This window comes from Ziziphus jujuba, chromosome 6, assembly GCF_031755915.1.
Source record: "Ziziphus jujuba cultivar Dongzao chromosome 6, ASM3175591v1".
Taxonomy (NCBI): Eukaryota; Viridiplantae; Streptophyta; class Magnoliopsida; order Rosales; family Rhamnaceae; genus Ziziphus; species Ziziphus jujuba.
Genome location: NC_083384.1, coordinates 10,596,938 through 10,624,186, shown reverse-complemented (window position 1 = coordinate 10,624,186; position 27,249 = coordinate 10,596,938). Strand labels below are relative to the sequence as shown.

Sequence of the window (27,249 nt, the reverse complement as noted above, 5' to 3'; positions counted from 1 at the left end):
AAGATCCGCGATCTTCCACGTTTCGGGTGACGTGTCGATTCCGCAAAGACCTCGCACCTTCTCTCGCCAACGTGAACCTTCATTCCACTTCCGTGTCGCTCATCCCATGCAACCCGCAATTATGCTTCTATATATGTCCCTCCCATCTTCATGCGCATTCTATCAACAAAATTAACCAGGGCGCAATTTAGCAAAACGACAAATCGTTTTCAACGGAAAAAAAAAAAAAAAAAAAAAAGAGGCATAGCCACCAATGGCCAGCGACGAATTCAGATTGGTGTCGCCGGACATAGGCAACGAAGGGAGGTTGCCGAGGAAGTACACCGGAGAAGGTCAAGGTGCGAAGAAGAACATATCTCCTCCTTTGGAGTGGTACAACCTTCCACCTGGCACCAAGACCCTCGCTCTTGTCGTCCAGGATCTCGATGCGCCGGAGCCGGACGGTCCGATCGTGCCCTGGACTCATTTGTTGTGGTTTTCTGACCACTTTAGAGAAGAAATATGAGAAGAAAATAAAAGAATTCTATTAATCTCTTAAAAATAGAATACAAAAATAAAAACTTCTCTCATGGAGGATTCTCTCGTGGAACCTCTCTCTGCACTCTCCAATTCTCTCTGGAATTGCTCACTCTTCTCTCAAGTTCTCTCTGGAACTTAAACAACTCTCTCTCTTGGAGTTTTCTCTTGCTCTCTTGGCTTGATTTTCATGGAACGGGAAGGAGCCTATTTATAGGCTTACAAAGGCCACAATTTTCAACATCTTAGCCCACAATTGTTGATCGGTGCAGCAATGGTGTCAACAATGGTGGCTGTCAACAATGGTGGCTGTGGTTGGTGAGGTTGGTGCGGCTGTGGTTGGTGAGGTTGGTTGGTGCGGCTGGACTTCACAATTCTCCCCCTCCAGCCGCATTTAAAACTGATGGTCATCTGCCATCTATTCCAGCTATGTCTCTGCATAGCTTCAGCTTCTCTTGAGCAACAACTTTTGTTAGCATATCTGCTGGATTCTCTTTTGTGTGGATCTTCATCAGTTTTAGCAACTGTTGATCTATTACTTCGCGTATCCAATGATAGCGGATGTCAATGTGCTTTGTACGGGAATGATACATTGAGTTTTTGCTCAAATCCATGGCACTTTGATTATCACAATGTATCTTGTAGTCTTCTTGCTTGATGCCCAATTCTGTGAGAAAACGCTTTAACCACAACATTTCCTTACCCGCTTCCGCTGCGGCAATGTACTCTGCTTCAGTAGTGGATAAAGCAACACACTTCTGCAATCTTGACTGCCATGACACAGCTCCCCCTGCAAAAGTGTAGAGATAACCTGATGTAGATTTTCTATTATCAGGGTCTCCGGCCATATCTGCATCTGTATAGCCTTCTAAGATTGGATCACCTCCCCCGTAGCTCAAGCACAGCTTCGATGTACCTTTAAGATACCTGAGAATCCATTTGACTGCTTCCCAGTGTTTCTTTCCAGGATTTGAAAGAAATCTGCTCACAACACCTACTGCATGAGCAATGTCTGGTCTGGTACACACTATTGCATACATCAGACTTCCTACCGCTGAAGAATATGGTACTGAAGCCATCTCCTCTATCTCTTCTTTGGATGAGGGGCACATTCTCTTACTCAACTTGAAATGATTTGCAAGTGGAATGCTGACTGGTTTGGCTTTATCCATGTTGAATCTCTTTATCACCCGTTCAACATACTTCTCTTGAGATAGCCATAACCTTCTATTCTTCCTGTCTCGGATTATTTGCATTCCCAAAATTTGTTGAGCTGGTCCTAAGTCTTTCATATCAAAGGACTTAGACAATGCTTTCTTCAGCTTACTAATCTTCATTGCATCTTGTCCAACGATCAACATGTCGTCCACATATAGCAAAAGTGCAATGAAGTTTCCACCTGAAAATTTTTGAATATAAACACACTGGTCTGCTGCAGTCCTTTTATAGCCTTGACTCACCATAAACGAGTCAAACTTCTTATACCATTGTCTTGGTGCTTGCTTGAGACCATACAAGCTCTTCTTTAGCTTGCATACGAGGTTTTCTTTCCCTGAAACCTCAAATCCTTCTGGCTGCTCCATGTAGATTTCTTCATGTAAATCACCATGAAGAAATGCTGTCTTTACATCCATCTGCTCAAGCTCTAGGTTTAGACTTGCTACTAAACCAAAAATGACTCGAATTGAAGTCATTTTTACCACTGGTGAAAAAATCTCATCAAAGTCAATTCCTTTCTTCTGAAGAAATCCTTTGACCACCAATCGGGCTTTGTGTTTCACCACCCTTCCGCTGCCATCTTTCTTGAGCTTGAACACCCATTTATTCTTTAGTGCCTTCTTTCCTGTTGGAAGCTTAACCAACTCATAGGTATGATTTTTCTGCAAGGATTCCATCTCATCTTGCATTGCTTGCAGCCACTTTTCCTTCTCTTGATGAGAAACAGCTTCCTGGAAACTCTCTGGCTCCCCCTCTTCAGTAAGCAGAATATACTCAGATTCTGGAAATCTCTTTGATGGAATTCGGCCTCGCTCAGATCTCCGAACTTGTAAACCACTGGTTTCAGGAGGTGTACCATCATCTGACCGCTGTGATGGCCCTGCAGCTGCTTGAGAGGATTGAGTCTCCCCTTGCTCAATATCCCCTTCTTCCTCCTGGTCTGCTTCTGGTATATCTTCATGCACCTCATTATCCTCTGTGGCTATTTGTGCTGGTGCTGGATTAGGACAAAAATTCTCGGCACTAGAACTACAATTAGGAGACATTCTGGGCTTTTCAATGTCTTCCATTTTCTGGTTTTCTTGGAATACTACATCCCTGCTTCTAATAACCTTCTTTGTTTTCGGGTCCCATAACCTGTATCCGAATTCTTCGTCTCCATATCCTATAAAGATGCATGGAGTAGATCTTGCATCGAGCTTCTGTCTGAGCTCCTTGGATACATGTACATAAGCTATACAACCAAACACTCTTAAATGAGAGTAGGAGGGAATCTTACCCGACCACATTTTCTCCGGAATTTCAAAATTCAACGGTACTGACGGTGATCTGTTGATTAAGTAACAGGCGGCACGAACAGCTTCTCCCCAGAATGGCTTTGGCAGCTTAGCCATACTGAGCATACTTCTGACCTTTTCCATAATGGTTCGGTTCATTCTTTCTGCTATTCCATTATGTTGTGGGGTGCGAGGGACCGTCTTCTCATGTCGAATGCCGTGTCTTCTGCAGTAGGCATCGAACTCCTTGGAAGTATACTCGCCTCCATTATCTGAACGGAGACATTTCAGCTTCTTTCCTGTTTCACACTCTACCATGGTATGAAACAGTTTGAAGTAATCCAATACCTGGTCCTTTGTCTTCAAGAAATATACCCACACCTTCCGAGAAGCATCATCAATGAAGGTCAGGAAATACTTGTTGCCACCTAATGATTCCACCTCCATGGGACCACAAACATCAGAGTGCACCAGACTAAGCAACTCTGATCTTCTCAATGCAGAGGAACTGAAGGAGACTCTATGTTGCTTACCAAACAAGCAGTGATTACAAGGATCTAGCGCAGCATCCTTGCAAACAGTGATAAGCTTCTTCCTTGCCAAAGTGGACAATCCTTTTTCACTCATGTGACCGAGTCTCTGGTGCCACAGATTTTGAGACGCCTCTCCTTCTGCAATATTGAGGCTGTCTGCACATATCTTCACATGAGTCTTGTACAACGTTCCACAAATATGTCCTCGGGCGACAACGATGGCACCTTTCGTCATTTTCCATGTGCCTTTACTGAAGTAGTTGTCATAGCCTTGCTTGTCTAAGGCTGCTCCCGAAAGTAGATTAAGCCGAAGGTCTGGAACATGACGGACATCCTTCAAAGTGATTGTACAACCAATATTCGTTTTTATCTGAATATCACCAGTTCCCATAATCTTTGCGAAACTGGAATTTCCCATCTTTACCGTACCAAAGTCTCCTGCTTTGTACGTTTTGAAGAAATCTCTATGTGGAGTGACATGGTAGGATGCTGCAGTATCGACTACCCACTCAACATCTTGGGTTGATATATGAAGGCATGTCTCTTCTTCGGTGGAGCAGAGCGCCACTTCTCCTGTACAAGTGACTAGTGTCTCTCCATCCTTCTTCGGCTGATTACCTTGGAGTCTCTGCTCTCTCAACAACTTTCTGCAGTTCTTCTTCATGTGACCCTCCAGGCCACAATGATAGCACTTATACGATGATTTTCTGCCGTCTGTAGATCTGCCTCTGCTCTTGCTCCTGCCTCTCCCCCTATCTCGACCACCTCTTTGCTGTCTTCCTCTCTCTGTGACGAGGGCATGCGACTGATCCATGCCAATGTCCTTTCTCCTGGCCTCTTCATTAAATAGGGCATCCTTAACCATAGCCATAGTAAGTTTGCCATTCGGGGCCGAATTGCTGAGAGAGACTACCAATGTCTCCCAACTGTCTGGAAGAGAGCTTAGAAGTAGGAGGGCCTGATCCTCATCCCCTAGTTGGTAATCCACAGCAGATAGTTGATTTACCAAGCTCTGGAACTCACTGGTATGCTCGGCTACAGAAGTTCCACTCTGTAATGTGAGATGTACCAATCGCTTAAGCAACAGGGCTTTGTTCCGAGCAGTCTTGGCCTGGTACATGTCCTCCAATTTTGTCCAGAGGGCATATGCATCCGTTTCCTTTGCTACATGATGGAAGACACTGTGGTCGATCCATTGCCTGATCTGACCGATCGTTTTCTTGTTTAATTTCTTCCATTCTGCTACTTTGCTGGGATCGGGGTTTTCGCCTTTAGCTTCTATAGGATCAAACAGATCCTTACAATTGAGGAGATCTTCCATCCGAGGTCTCCAAAGTGTATAATTTGTGGCAGTGAGCTTAACCATAGCTCCCGAAGATGATTCTTCCATTGACATTATGGCTTGACCAAAAATGGAGCTGAATTTGGCAAAACGGAGTTAACCGTTGCGTCCGGAACGGCCGAAAATGGTGGACTTGACTCTTCCGGGGTCAAAATATAATTACCAGAAATTTTGGGGCAAAAATGTAATTTCACAAAATTTCTGGGTCAACCTGCAAATACAGAAACTATAGGGGTCAATCTGTAATTTCCAATAGTTCAGGGGCTGCACCGTAATTTCAGAAAACTACAGGGGTCAATCTGTAATTTCCAATAATTCAGGGGCTGTTCCGTAATTTCCGAAACTTCAGGGGCCGTTCCGTAATTTCAGAAAATATTGCTGACGTGGCAGATGGTGCTGACGTGGCACCACGTGGCAGATGACGTGGCAGATGACGTGGCTGACGACGTGTCGCTGGTGTGGCAGATGACGTGGCAGGGGTTCGCTGACGTGGCTGCTGACGTGGCTGCTGACGCGGTCGTCTTCAACCTCCAGACGGCGCGTGCGGCGCGTGGGCGCGTGAACAGTTGCAGAAAAATTTCAGTCGGCGCGTGCGGGCGCGTGGGACGTCCGTTTTCTCTCCGGCGAACTTTGTTGTTCTCCTCTCGTCGGGTACTTTCACCTGGGATTGTCAAATTAATTATTTAAGCAACTTTCCGAAACACCAACTTGAAGAACAGTGGCTCTGTTTCTTCAAATTTTGAACCCAAGCTCTCGATCTGGGGCTCTGATACCACTTGTTGTGGTTCTCTGACCACTTTAGAGAAGAAATATGAGAAGAAAATAAAAGAATTCTATTAATCTCTTAAAAATAGAATACAAAAATAAAAACTTCTCTCATGAAGGATTCTCTCGTGGAACCTCTCTCTGCACTCTCCAATTCTCTCTGGAATTGCTCACTCTTCTCTCAAGTTCTCTCTGGAACTTAAACAACTCTCTCTCTTGGAGTTTTCTCTTGCTCTCTTGGCTTGATTTTCATGGAACGGGAAGGAGCCTATTTATAGGCTTACAAAGGCCACAATTTTCAACATCTTAGCCCACAATTGTTGATCGGTGTAGCAATGGTGTCAACAATGGTGGCTGTCAACAATGGTGGCTGTGGTTGGTGAGGTTGGTGCGGCTGTGGTTGGTGAGGTTGGTTGGTGCGGCTGGACTTCACATCATTGGGTGGTGGTTAATATCCCGGCTACGGTGAAACGGCTGCCGGAGGGTTTCTCGGGGAAGGAGGAGGAGTTGGGTGGTGAGTATGCTGGGATTAAAGAAGGTAATAATGACTGGAAGGTTCCAGGCTGGCGTGGACCAGTTTTGCCCGTTCATGGTCATAGATTCGAGTTCAAGCTCTATGCACTCGATGATGAAATAGATGTCGGTAACAAGGTAACTATATAAATATATCGTATTTATGTATATTATTTATTTTTTATATATATGGTTTTTATATATAATTTATGTTTATAGTCATTTTGATGTTAAGGTATTATGATTTTATAAATTTAGAACATTTTTCTTTATAATAAAAGAGATTGATCATTTGCATTGTATTTGGAATTAGATGTGAAATTTTTAACATATATTTAGATTGTTTATAATGTCATTTTGCAAAAACTTGCGACAGGTTACCAAGGAGAAGCTGTTGGAGGCAATTGAAGGGCATGTGTTAGGAGAAGCAGTTCTTATGGCCATCTTCTGATATCATTTTTGTATTGTGGATTATGAAAGATTATCATGTACTGTTTTTTTTTTTTTTTTTGAATGTGGCATCAATGAACATTCTATAAGTTCAAAAATATTTTCTTTCCATCAAACTACTTTTATATGTAACTTTCTTTCTTTCTCATTTTTTATTTTCTCTTCCTTAATTTTTCCTCTCTTTTATTTTACATATCTACTTGGAACATTATTGTCGTTATTCAATCAAATAACTAATTTATAACTCCTATAACAATAAAATTCATATTTCTAACAATTTTATAACAGCATCCATAGAACTCTTTATTGTTGTTCTTGAATTTGTCACTTTTCATAAAAAAGGGACAAGTTCAATTAATTTTCTATTGATTTTATATCGAATTCAACCATGCTTGTACCGTAAGATCATAGGCTGATTCACCATGAGCCGCATGATCTCCAATTTTGAGCCCCTCCTCGGTCATTCGCAGCGGAATAAAAGCTCTAATCACAAGCAAGATAATGGATGTAATTACAACATTCCATCCTACAATGAAACCTACTCCTACCAATTGCTTCACAAATTGTGCACCCCTAGAGCCTCCATAGAATGCTCCGTTTGAATCAGGGATTGGAAGGAACAAGTTACAGAGTTGTGGATGAGCAAAGAGTCCAGTCAGAGCCCCACCCAAGATTCCTGCAATACCATGAGAATGGAAAACGCCAAGACTGTCATCAACCTTTTGCAGAAATGGCAGCTTCTTGCTAAGACACATCATGCTGCACCAAGGAATTGTCCCTGAAGCTATTCACATCACAAGGGCAGCCCAACCTTGAACCAGACCTGAAAAATGGGACAAAACATTAAAACCCGTGCAAAGTTTATGGTTATGTTAACCAATTAGGGGAAAAAAATGTTTTTCTATGTACAAAAGAACTTGTTCTTGAGATACTGAATATAAAAGTTTTGGAAGTACTTTTAGTAACCTGCAGCAGGGGTTATACAGACCAACCCTGTCATTATTCCCTGAATAGCTCCAATAGCAGAGGGTTTCTTGAGGAAGAAGATATCCCACCATGTCCATATAAGGAGGCTGGTTGCAGCACATATGTGTGTATTAAGAACTGCTCTGGAGGAAACTACATTAGCTGCAAAAGGATATCCACCATTGAAACCACTCCATCCCATCCAAAGAATTCCAACTCCAATCGGTGCCAGTATGAGATTATTAGGTGCAGATTCTTTCTGGTCTTCCTCTAATCTTGGCCCAACCTACAGAGCAAAAACAGAGGAGAACCAAGAAAATTTAGGAGGAAAATCATAGTCAAGGAAATCAATTATTCTTGTAATAATAATTTGGTGCTTACCCAATACGCTGCTGTGAATCCTGCAAAACCAGAAGCCATATGGACGACATAGCCACCGGAATAATCTATGACCCTCAGTTGGAAGAGAAAGCCACCACCCCATACACTGAAAGCTCCAACAGTGTTGGAGAGAGTGATCCACAGTGGTACAAATAGCATCCAAGCTTTATAGCTCATCCGACATAGAACTGATCCCGCAAGCAGAATCACGGTCTCGGCCGCGAAAGCGTATTGGAAGAAGACCATGGAAGCCATGGGAAACAGAGGTTGAGCTGAATGAGTTAAATTATTGTAGCCTGTGGAGGGAAGAAAAGCTTGCTGAATCAGAAAATCTTTGGAAACGGCAACGCCAGGTTTGCCCCACAATGGGAATAGACGATGACCGAATGACATATTGTAAGCCCAGAGAATCCAACACGGCATGACGGCTGCGAAGGCTTAGAGAGCCATTAAAGCTAAGTTGACAGCCCATTTCTTCTTGACAAGACCTGCATAGAGGATCACAAGCGCAGGCATGCCTTGCATGGCCACAAGGGTTGCAGAGACTATTTGCCATGCATTCTCACCCTCCCTTGTTTAGCCAGTTTGGTGCAACTGGTGTAGTGCCTTGGGGGTTCGAGTCCAGAACTATTGAAATGGTTTTCATTCTTTGGTTTCTGGATTTTCTTTCTAATGTTTGGTCAGAATGAATTTGAAGAGGTTGAAGAAAATGAAAAAAATTCTAAAAAGTTTTAATGTTGCAGAGTGATGTATGAGCTGTTAGTAGTAGTGGCCGACTAAATTGGTAATAATAAACTGAATAATTTGGTGAATGGTGGAAGATTTTCACCATATGGAAGTGGCATAAACAGCTTCTCCAATCTCCAAAACATATAAATTGTCAAATATTAAAGGCTTTGCAATAGAAGCCACATATATTTGAAGCTTATGTATCTTTTTCTTTTCTGTTTTTACTCGGAAACAAAAGATTGCTCACCTACAAATTGCTTTGAGCAATACTGAACAATTTGTATGGTTGTTTTTGTAGTTAAGATTGTTTTTTCATTTTTTAAATTGATCGTTAACGAAATAATTCCTAACGACCTTTGGAAACAGTAACACAATAGAACAATTTATTACTATTATTTTTTTTTTCAATTATTGAAAAGGGGTTGAAAGAAAGATTTTGTGAAAGAGTTGAGAGTTTTTGACAAATGATTTTAGTAGCAATTCCACTAAAAAAAAAAAAAAAAATTAACGTGAAAAAATGCCATTACTTTTTTGGACCTACTTGTGGAAGCAGTATTGGCATTTGGCAAGTGGGTAGGGAGCAGAGCATATGGTGGAGGAGATGCATATATTATTATAATTATTATTATTATTATTTTTTACTCTTTCTTGTGGGGTAGGTTAATATCAACTCATATGGGAGGTATAACCATATATAATCCTAAGAAAAGAGTAATATTTAAGCAAAAGAGTAAATTATAATCCAAAATATGTGAGTACTTACTATAAATTATGAACCAATCCACTAAATTGTGTCTTTTAATCATGAAATAATTAACTAACAACCCCATTGCCCAAATGTTTTCGATTTGGCCCTTGCTGTTGCAGCAAATGATTGACGCTCTACCACCAAAAACCAAACGTGGCCTCCTCGTTCACGCCCATCCCTAGCCAAAACCAAAAAAATATGATAATAATAATAATTTAGGAGAAATCAATTAAATATTATATCTATAATCTATCTACTAATTTGAGATTATTATCTCAAAACTGATGCTAATTATAAATTTAAGAACGAAATTAAGACATTATCCAAAGCTTAACTACATGCTTAAAATCTCTGTTAAAAACAATGAACGGGATTTATTTAAACGATGATTCTGCTTGGAGTATCTTAGTTCGTACTCCATCACGCCCACACCACTTTCCATTTCTTCCGTGGTACGTTGTCCGTACAAAACCCGAGTCACGAAATAGTCTTGAAATCTTCTATTTTGCCCACAACATCTGTCATCGACTTCTTCACTCCCATTTTCTCAGGGACACAAAAAACAAAAGAAAAAAAAAAAAAGAAAAAAAAAAAGAGAAAAATCCCGATCGATTTGGTGTCGTTTTCTTTGAGGCCGTCAGAGAAGACGACCATGAGCAAGAGCACGATTACAAACCCTAAAGGATCGGTGCCGTTGCAGAACAACGAGATCGAGTGGGAGCTCAGGCCCGGAGGCATGCTTGTTCAGAGGCGTGAAGACGAAGATGATGGCGAAACCGGTGCTTCGTCACTCGGGCCGATGATTAAGATCACCGTTTCTAATGGCAAGCACCAGCACGAGGTGTTTGTCCCTGCTCAATCCACTTTTGGTATTCTCCTTTCTTTTTTTTTTTTTTTAATTATTTTTAAAAATTTTTTTTTTATTGTATTAGTTGTGTGATAATTGGATTTGAACTTAGGGTTTTCGAACTTTTTTGGCCTGCTTCTGTTTTGATATCCAAAATTCCGCATTTCTTTGTTGTTTTCTCCGCCGTTTTTCTATTATTTGTGTTTTTAAAATTATCTTAGCAGTTATCTGAAATTGTTGCGGCCTCCGACTCATTCTTATGCGCGTCTGTCTGTGTGGATGAACTATTGTGTTTTTTTTTTTTTGTCATTTTGTGTTTCATGACGGAGGTTTTGGTGCCTACTAAAGGTTTTGATAACTGGTTTTGTTGCAATTCGGTTGCTGAACTTGTATAAGTTTGCCATATGAATTTGTTAGCCTTTCTGCTGTATAAAAGTAGAATGTCTCGAATTTCTTGATTGATGGAAATTCCATGGTGTGTGTGCACGGGAAAGTATATGAGCTTACTTGAAGTGGTTACTTAATGGCAGGGGATATAAAAAAATTTATTTCCCAGAAGACTGGTTTGGAGGCCAATGAGCAGAGGCTCTTGTTCAGGGGAAAGGAAAAGGAGGATGATGAGCATTTGCACATGGCTGGCGTGAAGGATAATTCAAAGATTTTGCTCATGGAGGACCCCGCAACCAGACTGAGGAAGGTGGAGGAGGTGAAGAAGAGCAATGAGATTTCAAAAGCATCTGAAGCAATTGCTGGAATTAGATCGGAGGTTGATAAGCTTTCCGAAAAGGTTATTTTACAGCTCCGTTAAGTTTTCACCAAGTAAGGCTTAATTTCGTTGCAACTGGCTTAGCTTGTTTTAATCTTTGTAGGTTTCTGCTTTGGAAGTGTCTGTCCGTGGTGGAACCAAGGTTCCTGAGAAGGAATTTGATATATCGACAGAGTTGCTGATGAGGCAGTTGCTGAAGTTGGATGGCGTTGAGGCTGAAGGAGAAGCAAAATTGCAGCGGAAGGCTGAGGTTGGTATTCTATGGTATTTAGATTGGTCAAATTGGAAATATAATCAAATGTTATTTTGAATGGCCAAATTTAATGTCTATCTCAGTCTAATTTCTAATAATTTTGCTCCTTCATATGTAAATTAATGGATTGTATTAATTCAGTTCTGGTAGTTATAGTTGAACATGGACCATATAATATCATAGAACTTTAGACATCGCTGCCTACTTTATAAAAACGTTATGTGCCTGTAGCAGTTGAAGGTGAGATAACAGTGGTTCCAAGTTGAAGAAGACTTTAAATTAACTATGTGCCTGAGGCAGTTGAAGGTGAGGTAACAGTGGTTCCAAGTGGAAGAAGACTTTAAATTAACTCAGTATAAAGATGAGAACCTTACAAGGTTTCTAGACTGGTGAGGAAAACTGAAAAGCAAACCTAGAGTCATTGGTCATGCATGGTCTTACACATAGCCTTCTCCTTCCTGGGTTTATCGATCACCTCTTTTTTTTGGGGGCCATACCAGAATAATCAACTAGGCTTTGTTTTGATTCTTTTATCAAAAGTTATACCCTGCTTTGAAAAAAAAATATTTATGTATATTAATATGATTGATAAGTGTGTGCCATACCTTCCAACTGCCCTCTACCCCTGGCTAACTTGTTTTCTACCATTCCATTGATTTGCTTTTGAGGCATTGGAAGACTTCCCTTTATCTCTTTTTAGAAAGAAAAATTAATAATTTGCATATTTGTGTCGAAATAAGAAATACTATATATAGTTTCTTATTGATTGAACAAAATAAAGTGCTGGGAACTTAGCTTGTTTTGATGTCAACCAAAGGATAATGGGAGGAAGATCTGCTAGTGGTCTTTGCTCTTCATGCAACTCTTCTCAACAGACTCTTGGTGGCATATAAACTTTTATTGAGGTTAACCATGCCATGATGTTGGGGAATACAAATTGTCCTTGCAATCTGGTTTATACTTCACTTGTTTAGTACCCAACTACTATTGTCTCCCACATTGTTGAATCCATTTGAGGGCTGGTTCTACAAAGATTACTTGGCAGCAGCTGGAACTAGTTTATGATTACCTAAATGCATGGTTTCCTTTTGCACAATATGTTTTGGACATTTTTGGGTTTGATGTCCATTTTCATATGAGAGCAGCGTATCCCTTTTTTACTAACAATATGATGTCCATAATGTTTTAATTTCAGAGCATTCTAGTATAAAATTCTTGCATCAGATTCCTTCATTGAAGTGTGAGGGGGGATTGTGTGATATATGTTCTCTTACTGGATTACAGTAATCCAAATTTGTTATCTTTGATCTACTGGAATACATTTTGATAATGTCTATTTAACTTTTAGTTTGCACTTTACCTCCTATGTTCTTAATCCAAAAACGCTTGCACTCTGTTCTGTAATTGCCTGTATCGTTCGTTTCAGTTAGGGCTTCCTGCCTAGAACCATTATGACTTGTCAAAATGGTTCTCCAATGGATTGCTGGTTATATAATAAATCCTTAGCATTTTATTTTATGTTGGACATCCTCATCTAACTATCTGGAAGCATGAAATGGAGAGTCACATCTTTTATTATTTTTGTACTTCTGCTTTAGATCTTTTTTAAGGATTGATATCTTCTTTTTTCCTTCCAAAATAGAATTTTCATCATAGCAAAGTGGACATATAAATCTGTTAGGCTAGTTTCTGGTATTTTTCAAATTATTATGGTCTTTAGCCTTGGAGATATATATTGCCCTTTAAGGTTGCTGTATCAACTTATAACTCCCCTGTACAGGTACGTCGTGTCCAGAATTTTGTGGAGGCACTGGACACTCTAAAGGCAAGAAACTCCAATCCATTTAACAACAATAGCAATGCTGTGTCAGTAACTACCAAATGGGAGACATTTGACTCTGGTGTGGGAAGCTTGAATGCCCCACCCCCAATCTCATCTTCAACAAAAGTAACCCAGGACTGGGAACACCCACCCCCAATCTCATCTTCAACAAAAGTAACCCAGGACTGGGAACAATTTGATTAGTGTAAATTTTGTTATAGTTATGGTTTGTAGAATTCATGTGGGACACATAATATAAAGCATGCACAATTTTATTTCTATAGTCTTGGTGCTTCATTCACATTTCAAGTTTCATTGTGTTACAAACTTGATAACTACAAAGGAATTTTACCTTTTAATTGAGAACAATTGAATTGGTAGACATTGGATTCTTATTGATCTGTTCAAGTAGATTATGTTATGATTTCTTTACTTCACTTGCAAACAGTTTGCATATCTTTTGTGATTTCAAAGAATTTTCTTGGCTCCTCTAGTCCTAAGATAATATTTAGGGTTCTGCACCTCCAAAACTATATTCATTCAGCCTATACTCTGTAGATTTTTCCCTCTGTCCTTTTCCAGCGAGGGCATATGCTTCTTCACCGTGTGCTGCATTGTCCCCAATGTCGAGCTCTTCATGAGTCATCCGCAGGGGAATTACAAGTTTAATGACCTGGAGAATGATAGATGTAACTAGTACATTCCAACCTATTATAAAACTTGCTCCTACCAACTGCTTCAGAAATTGAACTCCTCCATGACTGCCATAGAAAGCTCCTTCAGAATTGGGGACTGCCAGGAACATGCTACTGAGGTCTGGATGTGCAAAGAGTCCTGTGAGAGCCCCTCCTAAGGTTCCTGCAACAGCATGGGTATGAAGGACACCAAGTGTGTCATCGACATCCCTTACCAGTGGTATCTGCCTGCTCAGGCACATCATGGTGTACCAGGGAATGGTACCAGAAAGAATACCCATTAGTAGCGCGGCCCAACTCTGAACAAGACCTGCATATAGAATAATTGTTAACGAGGAGATGATAAAAGGAGACATCAGAATTCAGCCAAACTTTGAACATGATCTGAGATTCACATGATGCTTCTTACCTGCACCAGGAGTAATACAGACTAGCCCTGTAATCATTCCCTGGATGGCCCCAATCACAGAGGGCTTCTTGAAGAATATTACATCCAAGCATGTCCATGCAAGGAGACTGGTCGCTGCACAGATGTGAGTGTTGAGGACAGCAAGGGAGGAATCGACATTGGCAGCAAAAGGATCTCCACCATTGAAACCTGTCCAGCCCATCCATAGAATTCCAGCACCAGTCAGGGCAAGCAAGAGATTGTTTGGTGGAAATTCTTCCCTATCTTCCTTCAATCTTGGTCCAACCTTTGGAAGAGACAGATCGGTTACTTTAAGGGTGCTGCAATTATAATAATGAAATTCTTAGAAATGGAGGGCTTACCCAATAAGCTGCTGTAAATCCTGCTGCTCCAGAAGCTAAATGGACAACATAACCGCCTGAATAATCCATGACTCCCCACTGGAAGAGGAATCCTCCACCCCAAATACTATACGCTCCAACGGTGTAGGAGAAAGTGATCCAGAGTGGTACAAAGGCCATCCAAGCTTTGATACTCATCCGAGCTAAAACTGCCCCTGCAAGGAGTATAACTGTGACAGCTGCAAAGGCATACTGAAAGAAAACCATGGTAGCTGTGGGGTAAAGTGGTTGAATAGCAGAAGTAACATTTTTGTATTGTGTGGATGGTAGAAGGGCTTGTGGGATCAAATAGTCCTGGGAAACAGCAAGACCAGCTTTGCCCCACAATGGAAGAAGCTTATGGCCAAAGGACATCTTGTAACCCCAGAGCACCCAGCAAGGCATGACAGCTGCAAAGGCATAGAGTGCCATGAAAGCTGAGTTGAGTGCCCATTTCTTCTTGACGAGGCCAGCATAGAGGATTACCAGTCCAGGCATGCCTTGCATACCCACGAGTGCTGCAGAAATCATTTGCCATGCATTGTCTCCTTTGTTCAGCCAATCGGGCACTGCAGGAACAAGACCTTGCTGGTATGCCACGGGAACAACTGAAGCAGCTGCCATTTTTGAGTTTTGAAACTTGTGGATCTATGGTACTAAGCTCAATTATATTTTAGGTTTCTAAGAGGCCTACGTATGTTGCTGTAGCTTCCTTCTTCAGAATCTTGAGAATGATGCGGTATCACTCTTTGGAAGTCTTAGAGTTATTGTGTTTCTAAGTCGTACAAGACACTGTAGACCCACATTTGGTGTTATTTATAAACATTTTCATCGTTGGATCTAAACTCAGATCTTTTAACATCATGGTTACGTACCATTGAGCATATGCTGGTTGATTCCTGGTCATATATTTTGCATTTGGCATTAAGAATTGAAGTTATGGGGATGGTTATAGATAGTCATTAGCTGTACAGTATCATTTTCCATTGCGTGGAAAATATTCCTAGAGAATTTTACTACAAACGAAAAATTCAAAAGTCAAGCTAGAAAGACATGTGCCATTACTAATGAGGGCACCCTAATACCTATGTTTTTCATATTCCAAGTTGATTGGGAGCTGGAAATGGAAATTTTGTACACAGCACAGAGTGTGACCCCGCATGACTTAACGGTGTGCTTGATTGTAGATCATGCCCACCACATCTCACGGCGTCTGATTTGTCACCGATTCTTGTTATTGGAATATGCAGAATAATGTGATACTTGTAATTTGTTTTGATGAATGGCTCATCAGGTAAGCCCTCAACCTCGCTTCTATGTCTGTATAGTTTTTATGGGTTGTGCTGACTGAATCTGCAAGGAAAATGGCGTAATTAGGGGAAAAGTAATTGCTAATTAAAGCAAAACTGAGAATTTAAGTTTGGTTTTTAATTGTAGAATATACAAATTGGAGTTTAATATTAGTTCTAGGTATCAAGAAAGACCACTTCTCAAGCATGTTGAATGATTTTATTTGGTACAACTTCTTTGGACGGTGGAATCTCAACCTATTTTAAGTATTTTTCAGAAAGATTCTTCCTAGATACTTTCTAACTGCACATGCACTGGGGAGATTCTCATAATTTTTTTTTTTTTTTTGGTCATTTTGAAACTTTATTGAAAAGAAAGATTGTGATGATTGAGTAAATTAGCCTATGGCTTGCGTGTTAGAAATTATGGGATTGGAAAAACTGTGTCTTGATGATGAAGAAACCAAATTTTAAGTCAACTTCTGGGTTTTTTTCAGTGTGAAACATAATGTTGCGGAGAAAGGACACGATTAGGACGGGCCAAGAATAATATACAAGGAACAAGTGGAAGATTTCTGATTGATTAGAATTTTCAAGGATTGAATGGGTGAGGTGTATTAAAGCACCTAATACAGGTTTGAATGATTGTCCTAATTTCATTAGTTTCGTTACCACTGACTGGGGCCTCTAGAATGTGATACAAGTCTGACGATCAGGATCTTCTAAAGATCCTTTCGTAGGTCACACCTAATTTCTTTCTAATTTGGTTGAAGTTCCAAATCAATTTATCTGACTTTTCAACCTTTTGGTTAGTCCTAGTCCTTGCTAGCCAATAGTTTAACAATATCTTGAATAGATTTTATTGATATATATATATATATATATATTTTTTTTTACTCACTGCTCTTTTGAATCTTATATTAACACTACTGTTCGTTGCCACAAAGGTTATTTTCAAAGGATAATAGACTGCATTAGATTAGTCTTTTTTTGTGGAAGATAAAGAGTCGAATCAATTTGATTATGATGGTTTGTTATTTTGGTATAAATTTGATTATGTGGATGTTTATGTGTTTTCAGTTGCTCTAAGTTTTGGACTAGGCATTGGATCACGTGTAGACGGGCCCTTGATGTTCTCCTTTTGTTTGTGCTTAATTTGTTTTTGCAATTTGACTCATATAAATATTGGGGGTAGCCAAATAAATCGACAACATTGTAATCTAAATTATGAAAATTCAATTGCTAGGTTTTTTATTTTTTATTTTTTTAATAATCAATATCTAGGGCTCGTCTTTAGATTTTGGAGGCCGTAGGCCAACTTCATAAATTGGCTTCTTCTTTTTTAATATATAATAAACACAATAACTAAAATAATACTTTTTTATTAAAAGAATTCAAAATTACATGCTACATATAATACTCTAAATACATTTAAAAATTCGCTCAAAATTTACTTTTCTAACATTTTTAGATACAAAATTAGTAATTACGCAACTAGTTAATAAGAAAAACTTAAAAGTAATAAATAGGGCCCAATTTATTACTAATTTACAGGGTAATTTAATAATTCAATTTTTAAAACTTTTAAATATTCTAAAAAAATTATTAAAAAAAAAATCTAAACCCTGACCAAAAAGTGGCCTTGTATAATCGCACACAGGTCATGGTCAATGCGGTCCCTAGTTATCCAAATATAATAATAATAATAATAATAAAAGAAAAAGAAAAAAGCTAGTTATTTAGAATAAACAAATATAGCTAGATGTAACAATAGCAAGTCCAATTTTTTACGCTTACATAGTCAATTCGTCCACAAAATAAAATTAAAATAGTTAAATAACATAGCGATATAACTCCAAGATTCCTCTTAGTAAACCTATTCTCTAATAAAAAATTCCACGTAGACACCATAGCATATAATAATTCGTATAAAAACCCTATTAAGACAAAAATTAAAAAAGAAAATGTAACAAAATTATACCTTATTAGATAGATGGAGTCTCTGAACTCAAAATTGATCAATTCAATATTCAAACATATAGAAATTGAAATCAGTTAACGTTATTAGATTTTTTTTTATTGTTATTTCTTTTTCACGTTTTGCATTAGATATTTTTTAATCGTTCAAAATCAACCCAAAATGAAATTGAAAATTGAATGGCTTGGATTGAATTAGATTGATTTGGTTTGGTTTTTTCACATTGAACAACATCCTGAATTTCTAGACTTATTATTTTATCCTTTGTCCTGCTAGTATCCCTTGTTCCATCATCAAAATCTGAAGTAATTATCAAAATAATTTTCAGCTACAATTTTTTTTTTTTCCCCACTTGATAATCAAATATTTTGAACAATTTTCTTTTTCATCCATGGTAACTTTTATGTTACAAAGGTCCCCACACACACAGACATACACACACATCTATATATATTTTTTGATGGAACACACCTACACATATATATAGACGACGTTACAATTTTCAATATAGCATTTTCAAAATTCTACTTACAAAGTGGTATTTAATATCTATAATGCACGTAAAAATAAAAATAAAAATAAAAATAATCCTTTAGAGATTGATAGTTACACCTCTAGCACCATTGATATATGGAGAAGGTGCAATTTCTTCAGCATAGGAAGAGTTATTCCAACCATGCTTGGTGGGGTCGTATTTTTCACCGTCTCCCCAAAGAGCATAAGCCTCTTCTCCATGAACGGCGTCATCTCCGATCAACAGCTGGTCCTCCGGCATTCTCAGAGGTATGAACAACCTGATAGCCAGCAGTATAATGGTTGTGGAGACAATGTTCCAACCGATCACAAACAAAGCAGCCACCACCTGTTTCAGGAATTGGATTCCTCCATTACCGCCGTAGAAAGCTCCTCTTGTGTTTCCCACCGGAAGTATAAGACGGCAAAGAGCTGGCTCCGCTAGAAGTCCGGTTAGGAGGCCGCCCAAAAGCCCCGCCACCGCGTGTGTGTGGAATACTCCGAGAGTGTCGTCCACCTATATACAAAATATACACCATCACAAAATCTTATTAATTTTTGTATTTGAAGAAATTATATTAACTAAAATATAATTTTTTTGTTTAACATGCAGTAGTGAATTTAACTATTACAAGAATTAAACAATTTTAGTTTTAAAAGATTATTGTTATTATTATTATTAATTAAAAAAAAAAAAAACTTCGGTAAACACCTTATTACCAAGTTCCTCTTGTCCAGGAAAAAAAAAAAAAAATCCTTTTTCTTTTTGCCTTTTTGTAAGAGGAAAAAAATCAACTTATTAAATGAAGAATTTGAAACTCAAATTAACCACGAATTTCTATTAAAACATAGACCATAGAATAAGCCTGATATAGAATTACTTTGCTTTCTTTGATCAGATTTGTTCTAATACGAAAAAGCTTTGTATTGAGGTTTTAAGAAGAACAATTCTAGTGCTCGTAGACGTATAAAACCAAATAAAATCATGAATTTTAGTTAGATTTATTGTAGTTTTAGTTTTCTTTTCGGTTCAAATGTTAGACTAAAACAAAAAAGAAGTGACTAATTAAAAATAATTTAAAATGAATAGAAACAAACAATTATAGAGTTTAGAGAATGATAATATTATTATTGTTTTGTTATATAAAACGAACGGACTGGTCAATTCAGCACTTAATGAAACTATTTAGGCCATAACAAAAGAAACTTGACTAAGCACCGCTGTTAGTGCATTGTTGAAAGCGATCAAATATATATAATTAAAATGCTGACTTTATAGAAGATTTTGATCATAAATATTCATTCTACGGTAACCAATAATTTTTTTATTTTAAAGAAGGAGAAATTAAAAAAAAAAAAAAACAAAACAAAACAAAATTATCTGAAAGACCAAGACTATATGTATGGAAACTAACGTACGTGTGTTTACCAGAAAAAACATTTCTTAAAAAAACAAAACAAAACAAAAAAGCAAAACAAAAACATTCAAAGAAAGTGGCCATACTCGACATTAATCCATTAAAAAATCTAAAAACCAAAATGCGTGGGAGAAATTTGATATACGTCAACATCCAAATTGATGCACCTCGACATTCCATTTGAATGTGAATTTTTTATTCCTAAAGCCGTGAAACATCTTTTATTTTTTTTAAAGTTTGAATGCCGATTAAATGCGAAGTATAAGAAAATATTATGGGTATTTGATTATTATCTAGGCTTATGTATATATCAATGTTACAATTAGAGGGATTTATATGTTAATTTCGACATAAAAATATACATTTTTTCTTATCAATGTTTAAATAATATTAAAATAAAACTATTTCTAGTTCTACTGGTAGTTATATAGTAGATGTATTATATATATATATATATATATACACTTCAAAAAAAATATATATATATATATAGTTTGAGAAAGTGTATATTATAAAAACTAATTAAATTTATGTTTTTAAAATTCATAAATACATAATAAGTTAAACCAACTCATCTTAAATTAGTTTTCTCTTGAATTTTATATGATCTAACTTTAATGTAGTTTGTACACAATAATTATATAGTTCCTAATCCAGCTTTGATTGCCTCTTATATTCTCTTTTAGACCCGAGAGGGCCAAAAGTTGTGGGAACAAGCAGGCAGACTGATATTTATGTCAAAGTTTCTATTGCTCAATGCTTATCATGCGCACATTGAAAAGACCAAAGAAAAATAAAAAAAGTAGTAAAGTAGTTGAAATTAATTTCAGAGTGTAGAAGTTATAAACTACCTTTTGCAATAGAGTAGACTTTTTGTGAAGAACCATCATTGACACCCATGGAATGCTACCAGAAAGCAATCCCATCACTATAGCCGCCCAAGATTGCACCAAACCTGGACCAAAACCAAACACACTCTCCATTTCAGTCAGATCAATCACCTCTTGCAAACCCATAATATTATGCCTGTGCAAACCTTAGTACCGACAGCAAGATATCCTATTATTACTAGTAATAGGATTTATACATTCTTAATAATATGGGGTTTGTAAATCTACTATACAGGAAAATTATATATATATATATAACTAATTTTTTTCTTCTTCTTTTTTTTCAGAAAAAAACAATTCTTTTTGGAACTATTTGTCAATTTATAATTGATTAATTCATTTAGTTTTACATATTAATTAAATTGAACATTTAAATTTCTATAAAACATATAGATCGTATTTTTAATTTACACATACATCTCTTTAGGAATAAGTTGGTATACAGTTGGCGGTAAAACATTTATGATACTATATATATATATATATATTTATATGATATTACCTGCTCCCGGTGTAATACAAACCAGTCCGGTCATCATTCCCTGTACGGCTCCGATCACCGACGGCTTCCCGAAGAACACCACATCCAAAGACGTCCAAACGAGAAGGCTCGTTGCCGCACATATATTGGTGTTCAACACCGCTATGGAAGCGTCAATGTTGGCGGCGTAGGGTGCGCCACCGTTGAAACCGGACCAACCCATCCAAAGAAGTCCAGCCCCAGCAAGCATCAGCAAGACGTTGTTTGGAGGAAACCTTTCCCTATCATTCTTCAACCTCGGCCCCACCTAATCAAACACACAAAGCCATGAAAGAGATTACAATAAACCTTCGAGGTTCAACCAAAGATCACGAATCACTTTAAAAATAAAAAAATTTGTCCAAACATTTTAGAAGCAGCTTTTAAATTTTAAAAATAGAGCCAGAGTTAAAAGGAGGTTTTTGATTTGTAGTAATACCCAATAAGCAGCGGTGAAACCGGCGATTCCAGAGGAGAGGTGGATGACATAGCCACCGGAGTAGTCGATGACACCCCAGTGGTAGAGAAAACCTCCACCCCATAGACTGAAAGCACCGACGGTATAGGAAAAGAGAAGCCAAAGAGGAACAAAAGCCATCCAAGCCTTGATGTTCATACGCCCAAGAACTGACCCAGCTAGCAAAATCATAGTAATAGCTGCGAAAGTGAACTGGAAGTAGACCAGAGAAGCCATGGGATAAAATGGTTCGACCATCTCGCTCTCGAGTCTGCCATCATCGTGGTAGTGGGTGCTTTCGGGGACTTTGGCTCGGCGAATGAGGAACTTCTGGCCTAAAGAAGGTGCTCCTTTTCCCCACATAGGAATGAGTTGATCGCCGAAAGCCATTCGGTAACCGACCAGAACCCAACAGATGAGGACGGCGGCGAAAGCGTAGAGCGCCATGAAAGCAGAATTCACTGCCCATTTCTTCTTAACGATGCTTGCATACAGGATCACGAGTCCCGGCATGCTTTGGATTCCGACGAGCGTCGCCGCCGTCAGCTGCCATGCGTTGTCGCCTTTGTTTAGCCACTGTGGTACCGCTGGCGATAACTTTGTGTAGGCCTCCGGGAGGGGGGTTGTCATTGCCGGAATTCCACGAAACAGACCAGCTTTTAAGAGTTCGGGTTGATTACTAGTAGTGGTGGATGGTGTTGCACGCCAAGTGTTTTTGATTAATCTTTTGCGCTTTTTCTAAGATGTTATATTTATAACTTAGGAGTGCTTTTGATTGGTATAATATTGAGGGTGGGTGGATTGGTGATTTGAGATTTAATGCAATTAATGGAAGTTTCATACGAAATTCCCCGACTTTTGAACAAATACTTGGGAAACTAATACAATTATTTAGACTCTCCAAGATAAGGAATCTAATGAGACTTTGTTGAATTTTCATATAATAGGGAATTGGGTTTGTTTTGTCACTTTCCATCTTGTGAGAAATGATGGTGAAGTTCCAATCTTCGTACGGAATATAATGGAAACATTTAAAAAGTCTACCTACCTACAATCTCGTGCGGTTGACTAGTTTTACAGATTTTGGCTTTTTTATATTTACAAGTTGGAGAAAAAAAAATTGAGGAATTTTTAATCTTATTTGGAAGAGAAAAGTAAGAAATAGTAATAGAAATCTTATTTTAATGACTACAAGTTTGTACTGATAGTGAATTTATTCCATATAATTAACTGTTTTTACATAATCATTTTATTTGGGTTCATGTATGATGCATTGTGGCTGTTGATTTTGTAAGGTGCTTTTACTTTTCTTTGCCCCAAATTGCTGAACATGTTTCAATAATAAAATCATCATAAATTTGCTTCAAATTTCAATGTCATTCTAAATTATTGAAGTAGTACTATATATATATATTGATTATTCAAGCACTTTTTTCCCTTCTTAAAAAAAAAAAATATTAAGGAAAAAGTAATAATAATATTAAGAAAAAATAATAATAATTAAGATGGTAATTAATATATCATCATCTAAAAGTAACAATAATAACTCTTCTTTGTAGGTACAAGAAGCTTTTCAATAACACTAATATCAGGTCCATATTTACGGTGATTTAGTAATGAAAATCATCAAACAAGTAACATTTTCACACAACAAATTCCTAAATTTGCGTACTAAGAACATACAATAAATGTTCTCGTTTCCATTGTCCCAGAAAAGAAGGAAAAGTTATTCAAAAAAGGAAAAAGAAAAAAAAGGAAAAGACTAATTGTGATTAGTCATCATTATACATCACAGAAGACTTTAAAGCATGTTACATGCTTGTCAATTTTGTTCCAATAAAGGCAATGCGGTATTTTGTCTTTGCAAAACATGACATAGACTTTTAAGTCAATTATATTTCGGCGAAAAGATAAGAATATGCATAATATTTTAAATATTTTTGGACAAATCTTTAAATTAAAGAAAGATGAAGGTACCTTTTTTTTTTTTTTTTTTTTTTTCCCCTACTCACAAAATACTAAATATCTATTATCAATTTCATCTGGGTTGTTCACAAAGAACAAGAAGTAGCTAGTACATGATGAAAGAAAATGTTGAGAAATATGGTTTTAGAAAGAGTTTGATTTAGAAATGATATAGGATTGATATATAACTCACAAATTAATATCATAATCAAAGAGGAATCAGTTAAGGCTGCTTCTAGCAATTGTTTGGAAATCAGGAAGAGAGGGTTGGAAAGATGGAGATCGCTGGTAAATAAGAGAGGCAACTCTAATAAGAATGGCTGCAGTTAAACCACAAATCATGTATTCCCCTTGTTCAGATTCATATTCAAATAGATGGAGACCATACTTCCACCCCATCCATTCTCTTTCCTCAATTCTGTGATTCTCTTCCTGCGCCACAATACCAAATTTAATTTAAAATAAAATAGTAGTATTTTATTTTTTGTCTTTTGTATTATACTTTTTAAACCGATGGTTTTGTAGCAAATTACTATTTTTGTCCGTATAGAAGTTCCGAATTCAAATCTATGTCCCCATATAAAAATAAATATATCTTATTGACCCTTTTGGATCAATATTTCTACAAAACCCTGAACTTCAATTATATTGCATGATATGTGGTATATATTAAGCATGTACATATATACAGTCATGGCCCATTACTATGTCATGAGGTTTTGGAATTAAACAGTTTTGCTTAAATTCTAACCATGTTCGCTGGCCATCCTTAGCTAACTAGCTAGCCCAACTGCTCAAGTGGCTAAAGTCATAGCTTTTTAAAAGCTTTAGCCATACAATTTCTTTTTTTTTTTTTTTTTTTACTGAAATTTAGCCATACAAATTTATATATGTATTGGCTTTTCTAAAAAGTTAATATTTTACTCGATGCAAGTTGTGATTTTAAAATTCTAACTAAAAAAGGAATGAAAATTTGTCATATAATACAAGCCTAATTCAATAGCAAAAGTTTTAGAAAATATTGTTTTTGTTTCATAGCTTTTATTTTCCCTTCCATTGAGATTAAGTTATTATATATATATATATATATATAAAGTGTCTTGTATTGGAATTAATGATATAGTAAATGGTAAGGATTGCTATTTACTCATTTAAAATTTTAATATTAAAAATCGAGGTATCAATAATCAATATATATAATATAAATTGATTATTGTAATATAATATATATATATTTATATATATATATAGTTATAGGGTTAATAGAAAATGGAAAGTGAAACCTTGAGAAACATCTCGAGAGGGACATCAAAAATAGCATCAACTTCGTCAGTATTGAGCAGAGGTTTGAAGTCCTGTATTCGAGCAACTAGACCTATCACTGGGATAACCTTCAGTAGATGCTGCAAATGGCCAACAAATTAATGATAATGATTATGCTTTTCTATTATATATTAGCAATTCACACTGACATATTCAAACACTGTTTTTATTTTTAATGATTGGGAAAAACTTTTTAAGCGTATTGTAAAGAAAAAAACAAATTTTTTTTTTGATTTTTTGTTTAAAAAAATCAATAAAATTACAATACCTGGGATAAGAAGGGCTCAAGATTTGCAAGAACCTGAACAAGAGCAGGATCCAAGCCTATTTCTTCCATGGCTTCTCTTAGTGCAGTTGCAGAGTCATCTACATCTCTCTCCTCCATTTTTCCACCCGGCAATGCTACATCTCCTATTTTCCGAGTAAAAAAAAACTGGTTTATTCCATTAATTTTCTTTTCTTTTCTTTCTTTTAATTGTTATAAACTGTGCTACATATATATAAGCCTGTAACATTTACTAAAACATATAATAGCTGTTTTTTTTTTTTTTTTTTTTTTTTCCTGGTGCTAAGTGGAAATTACATTAAAAGATATACAATTACCTGGGTGTGAAGCCAACTTCATTGATCTCTTGGTAAGAATAACTCTGAGCTCTCCTTGAGGACCTTCAAAGAGGCATATTAAGACAGCTGCTCTTCTCTTCCTCCAATTAACACAATTAGAAAACTCTTGGCTTGTGGTTCTCATATAATTTCTAATCCCACAATTTGACCCTATTTGCTCCTCTTCATCATTATTTCCATGATCCACTTCATGATCATCAAGTAGTACTCTATGTGGTTTGTATAACTGAAGTTGTTGTGCAAGTCTATGGAGTAGTGTTTTGCTTCCCCAGTCCTCTTCCTCTGTGTGGCATGGTGATGGTGGGGGTGCTACTGGAACTATCAAATCCATTTGGTAAAGCTTTTTAGCAATCTAAATAAATGCCACCTCTTTGGCATATAGATAGAGAAAATATTAATTAATAAACTTCAGCAAAATTTCGTTTCAAGTTAGATTCTTAGTTTAGAAAATCATTAATTGTGCAATTAACAATTGAAGCAGCTTGAAATTGCTTTGCCTCTACTCGTCACTGTAGCAAAACTTTAGAATCAAAAATTATTGAGGAAAAAGAACTTGGGATCCTATCTTTTTGAAAACCGGCCATGGCAATGGAATTTTTAAGCCCATGAAAATGACTTGGGAATATTGTTCATGACTAGTTGTAAAGGGCATTTTTTTGCTTGTTTATTTGGTTTATACTTGGCACAACTTGTTTTATAAATATTTATATACTCCCCCCAACAAATAATCAAGCTCTGAAGAAACTTTTTTTGTGTTTTATTTATTTATTTTTTTTTTCTGTTTTTAATCAAACTTCTAGAAAATTTAGGTTGAGTAGTAGTACTTAGGCTAATTGACAGGAATGTTGATAATAATCTCCATATATATATAATGGGATTAAAAGGATTGTATTTTCTATGTCAAATGCTTCCTATTTCTATAAATGAAGTTTTAGGCTTCATTCTGTTAGAAAAATAAATAAATAAATAAATAATTTGGTTTTCTAATATTGATGTATCCATCATCAAACCCAACTCTTTTAGCAGCATATCATATACATGACCACAACATCAATATGGAATTCGAATTGAGAAATGCTAATAAATTAGATGAAGAAGGATTTCCAATATTTATTGAATTAATAGGTCAAGGTGTCCCAGATTGTGTTAATACGTTATTAGCCACAATAATCAGACATTTTATAGGAATCTCTACAACTGTCACAGAACAAATCCATAGTCAATTAACCAATTTACATTGTCCAACCCTTAGTGATTTCGAATAGTATGTACAAACATTTACCACCAGAATTATGATGAGAGACAATAGTAATCAACCCTTTTGGAAAGAAAAATTTATTAATGGTTTACCCTAATTATTTGCTAGAAAAATCAGAAATATCTTAAGTAATTATAGTGATCACATAAACTAAGATTCATTAACTTATGGAGATATAGTTTCCATAATAATAAAAAAGAATTAAAAATGTGCACTGATATGAAATAGCAAATCAACTAAATAATGATAAAAGAAAAACTAAATACGAATTAGGAAACTTTTATCAACAATATGGTTTAACTACGATAGCACCCTCTAGGAAAAACAAAATTAAAGAAAAATCACATAAGAAAATTTTGCGAAATAATGAATATTCAAATCATAAAATTTATTACAAAACCAAT

General features: G+C 36.8%; 6 protein-coding genes and 1 pseudogene across 7 annotated transcripts; 2 read left to right on the top strand and 5 right to left on the bottom strand.

The window, feature by feature from the left end:
* Positions 1-253: 253 nt before the first annotated feature.
* Positions 254-6,762, top strand: LOC107431250 (uncharacterized). The gene is made up of 3 exons (XM_048463483.2): positions 254-462; positions 6,086-6,302; positions 6,541-6,762. The coding sequence occupies exons 1-3, from the start codon at positions 254-256 to the stop codon at positions 6,613-6,615; spliced, it is 501 nt and encodes a 166-aa protein (XP_048319440.1). The 3' UTR covers positions 6,616-6,762.
* On the bottom strand, positions 6,646-9,161 carry LOC125418838 (ammonium transporter 3 member 3-like; annotated as a pseudogene).
* On the bottom strand, positions 6,986-7,782 carry LOC107431227 (ammonium transporter 3 member 2). Its single transcript, XM_060817867.1, has 2 exons — positions 7,581-7,782; positions 6,986-7,398 (listed from the first exon to the last, which is right to left on the bottom strand). The coding sequence occupies exons 1-2, from the start codon at positions 7,780-7,782 to the stop codon at positions 6,986-6,988; spliced, it is 615 nt and encodes a 204-aa protein (XP_060673850.1).
* A 442-nt stretch (positions 9,162-9,603) lies between the features above and the next one.
* LOC107431248 (BAG family molecular chaperone regulator 4) lies at positions 9,604-13,521 on the top strand. Of its 2 annotated transcripts, none has more exons than XM_016042133.4 (4): positions 9,604-10,307; positions 10,816-11,051; positions 11,155-11,301; positions 13,085-13,521. In XM_016042133.4, exons 1-4 carry the CDS (start codon positions 10,091-10,093, stop codon positions 13,328-13,330), a joined length of 846 nt encoding a protein of 281 aa, XP_015897619.3. In that variant the 5' UTR covers positions 9,604-10,090; the 3' UTR covers positions 13,331-13,521. The 2 variants fall into 2 exon arrangements, with proteins under 2 accessions (XP_015897619.3, XP_015897618.3); XM_016042132.4 differs by having other exon boundaries at positions 9,628-10,307; positions 10,816-11,072.
* A 102-nt stretch (positions 13,522-13,623) lies between these two features.
* On the bottom strand, positions 13,624-15,501 carry LOC107431249 (ammonium transporter 3 member 1). The gene is made up of 3 exons (XM_016042134.4): positions 14,593-15,501; positions 14,231-14,516; positions 13,624-14,131 (listed from the first exon to the last, which is right to left on the bottom strand). Exons 1-3 carry the CDS (start codon positions 15,232-15,234, stop codon positions 13,635-13,637), a joined length of 1,425 nt encoding a protein of 474 aa, XP_015897620.3. The 5' UTR covers positions 15,235-15,501; the 3' UTR covers positions 13,624-13,634.
* A 2,732-nt stretch (positions 15,502-18,233) lies between these two features.
* On the bottom strand, positions 18,234-22,471 carry LOC107405371 (ammonium transporter 2). The gene is made up of 4 exons (XM_016012409.4): positions 21,658-22,471; positions 21,201-21,486; positions 20,660-20,763; positions 18,234-18,907 (listed from the first exon to the last, which is right to left on the bottom strand). Exons 1-4 carry the CDS (start codon positions 22,303-22,305, stop codon positions 18,470-18,472), a joined length of 1,476 nt encoding a protein of 491 aa, XP_015867895.1. The 5' UTR covers positions 22,306-22,471; the 3' UTR covers positions 18,234-18,469.
* Positions 22,469-26,010, bottom strand: LOC107405368 (nudix hydrolase 15, mitochondrial). The gene is made up of 4 exons (XM_016012405.4): positions 25,567-26,010; positions 25,232-25,374; positions 24,924-25,043; positions 22,469-24,072 (listed from the first exon to the last, which is right to left on the bottom strand). The coding sequence occupies exons 1-4, from the start codon at positions 25,916-25,918 to the stop codon at positions 23,860-23,862; spliced, it is 828 nt and encodes a 275-aa protein (XP_015867891.3). The 5' UTR covers positions 25,919-26,010; the 3' UTR covers positions 22,469-23,859.
* Between the last annotated feature and the right edge of the window lie 1,239 nt (positions 26,011-27,249).

Bases quoted from the DNA above. Each gene is read 5' to 3' on its own strand.
- LOC107431249 (XM_016042134.4), bottom strand. From the start codon at position 15,234: ATGGCAGCTGCTTCAGTTGTTCCCGTGGCATACCAGCAAGGTCTTGTT. The intron at 14,517-14,592 runs GTAAGCCCTCCA...TCTCTTCCAAAG, and splicing joins GATTTACAGCAGCTTATTGG to GTTGGACCAAGATTGAAGGA. The intron at 14,132-14,230 runs GTAAGAAGCATC...TTCTATATGCAG, and splicing joins CTGTATTACTCCTGGTGCAG to GTCTTGTTCAGAGTTGGGCC.
- LOC107431227 (XM_060817867.1), bottom strand. From the start codon at position 7,782: ATGGGATGGAGTGGTTTCAATGGTGGATATCCTTTTGCAGCTAATGTA. The intron at 7,399-7,580 runs GTTACTAAAAGT...TGATGTGAATAG, and splicing joins CTGTATAACCCCTGCTGCAG to CTTCAGGGACAATTCCTTGG.
- LOC107431248 (XM_016042132.4), top strand. From the start codon at position 10,091: ATGAGCAAGAGCACGATTACAAACCCTAAAGGATCGGTGCCGTTGCAG. The intron at 10,308-10,815 runs GTATTCTCCTTT...ACTTAATGGCAG, and splicing joins CCCTGCTCAATCCACTTTTG to GGGATATAAAAAAATTTATT. The intron at 11,073-11,154 runs GTTATTTTACAG...TAATCTTTGTAG, and splicing joins TTGATAAGCTTTCCGAAAAG to GTTTCTGCTTTGGAAGTGTC.
- LOC107431250 (XM_048463483.2), top strand. From the start codon at position 254: ATGGCCAGCGACGAATTCAGATTGGTGTCGCCGGACATAGGCAACGAA. The intron at 463-6,085 runs TCATTTGTTGTG...CTGGACTTCACA, and splicing joins GGTCCGATCGTGCCCTGGAC to TCATTGGGTGGTGGTTAATA. The intron at 6,303-6,540 runs GTAACTATATAA...AACTTGCGACAG, and splicing joins AAATAGATGTCGGTAACAAG to GTTACCAAGGAGAAGCTGTT.
- LOC107405368 (XM_016012405.4), bottom strand. From the start codon at position 25,918: ATGGATTTGATAGTTCCAGTAGCACCCCCACCATCACCATGCCACACA. The intron at 25,044-25,231 runs GTATTGTAATTT...GGCCATTTGCAG, and splicing joins TTGAGCCCTTCTTATCCCAG to CATCTACTGAAGGTTATCCC. The intron at 24,073-24,923 runs GTTTCACTTTCC...ATTGTGGCGCAG, and splicing joins CTCTCGAGATGTTTCTCAAG to GAAGAGAATCACAGAATTGA.
- LOC107405371 (XM_016012409.4), bottom strand. From the start codon at position 22,305: ATGACAACCCCCCTCCCGGAGGCCTACACAAAGTTATCGCCAGCGGTA. The intron at 20,764-21,200 runs GTAATATCATAT...GTTTTGGTCCAG, and splicing joins TTGTATTACACCGGGAGCAG to GTTTGGTGCAATCTTGGGCG. The intron at 18,908-20,659 runs GTAGTTTATAAC...TTTTGTATATAG, and splicing joins AGTCTACTCTATTGCAAAAG to GTGGACGACACTCTCGGAGT.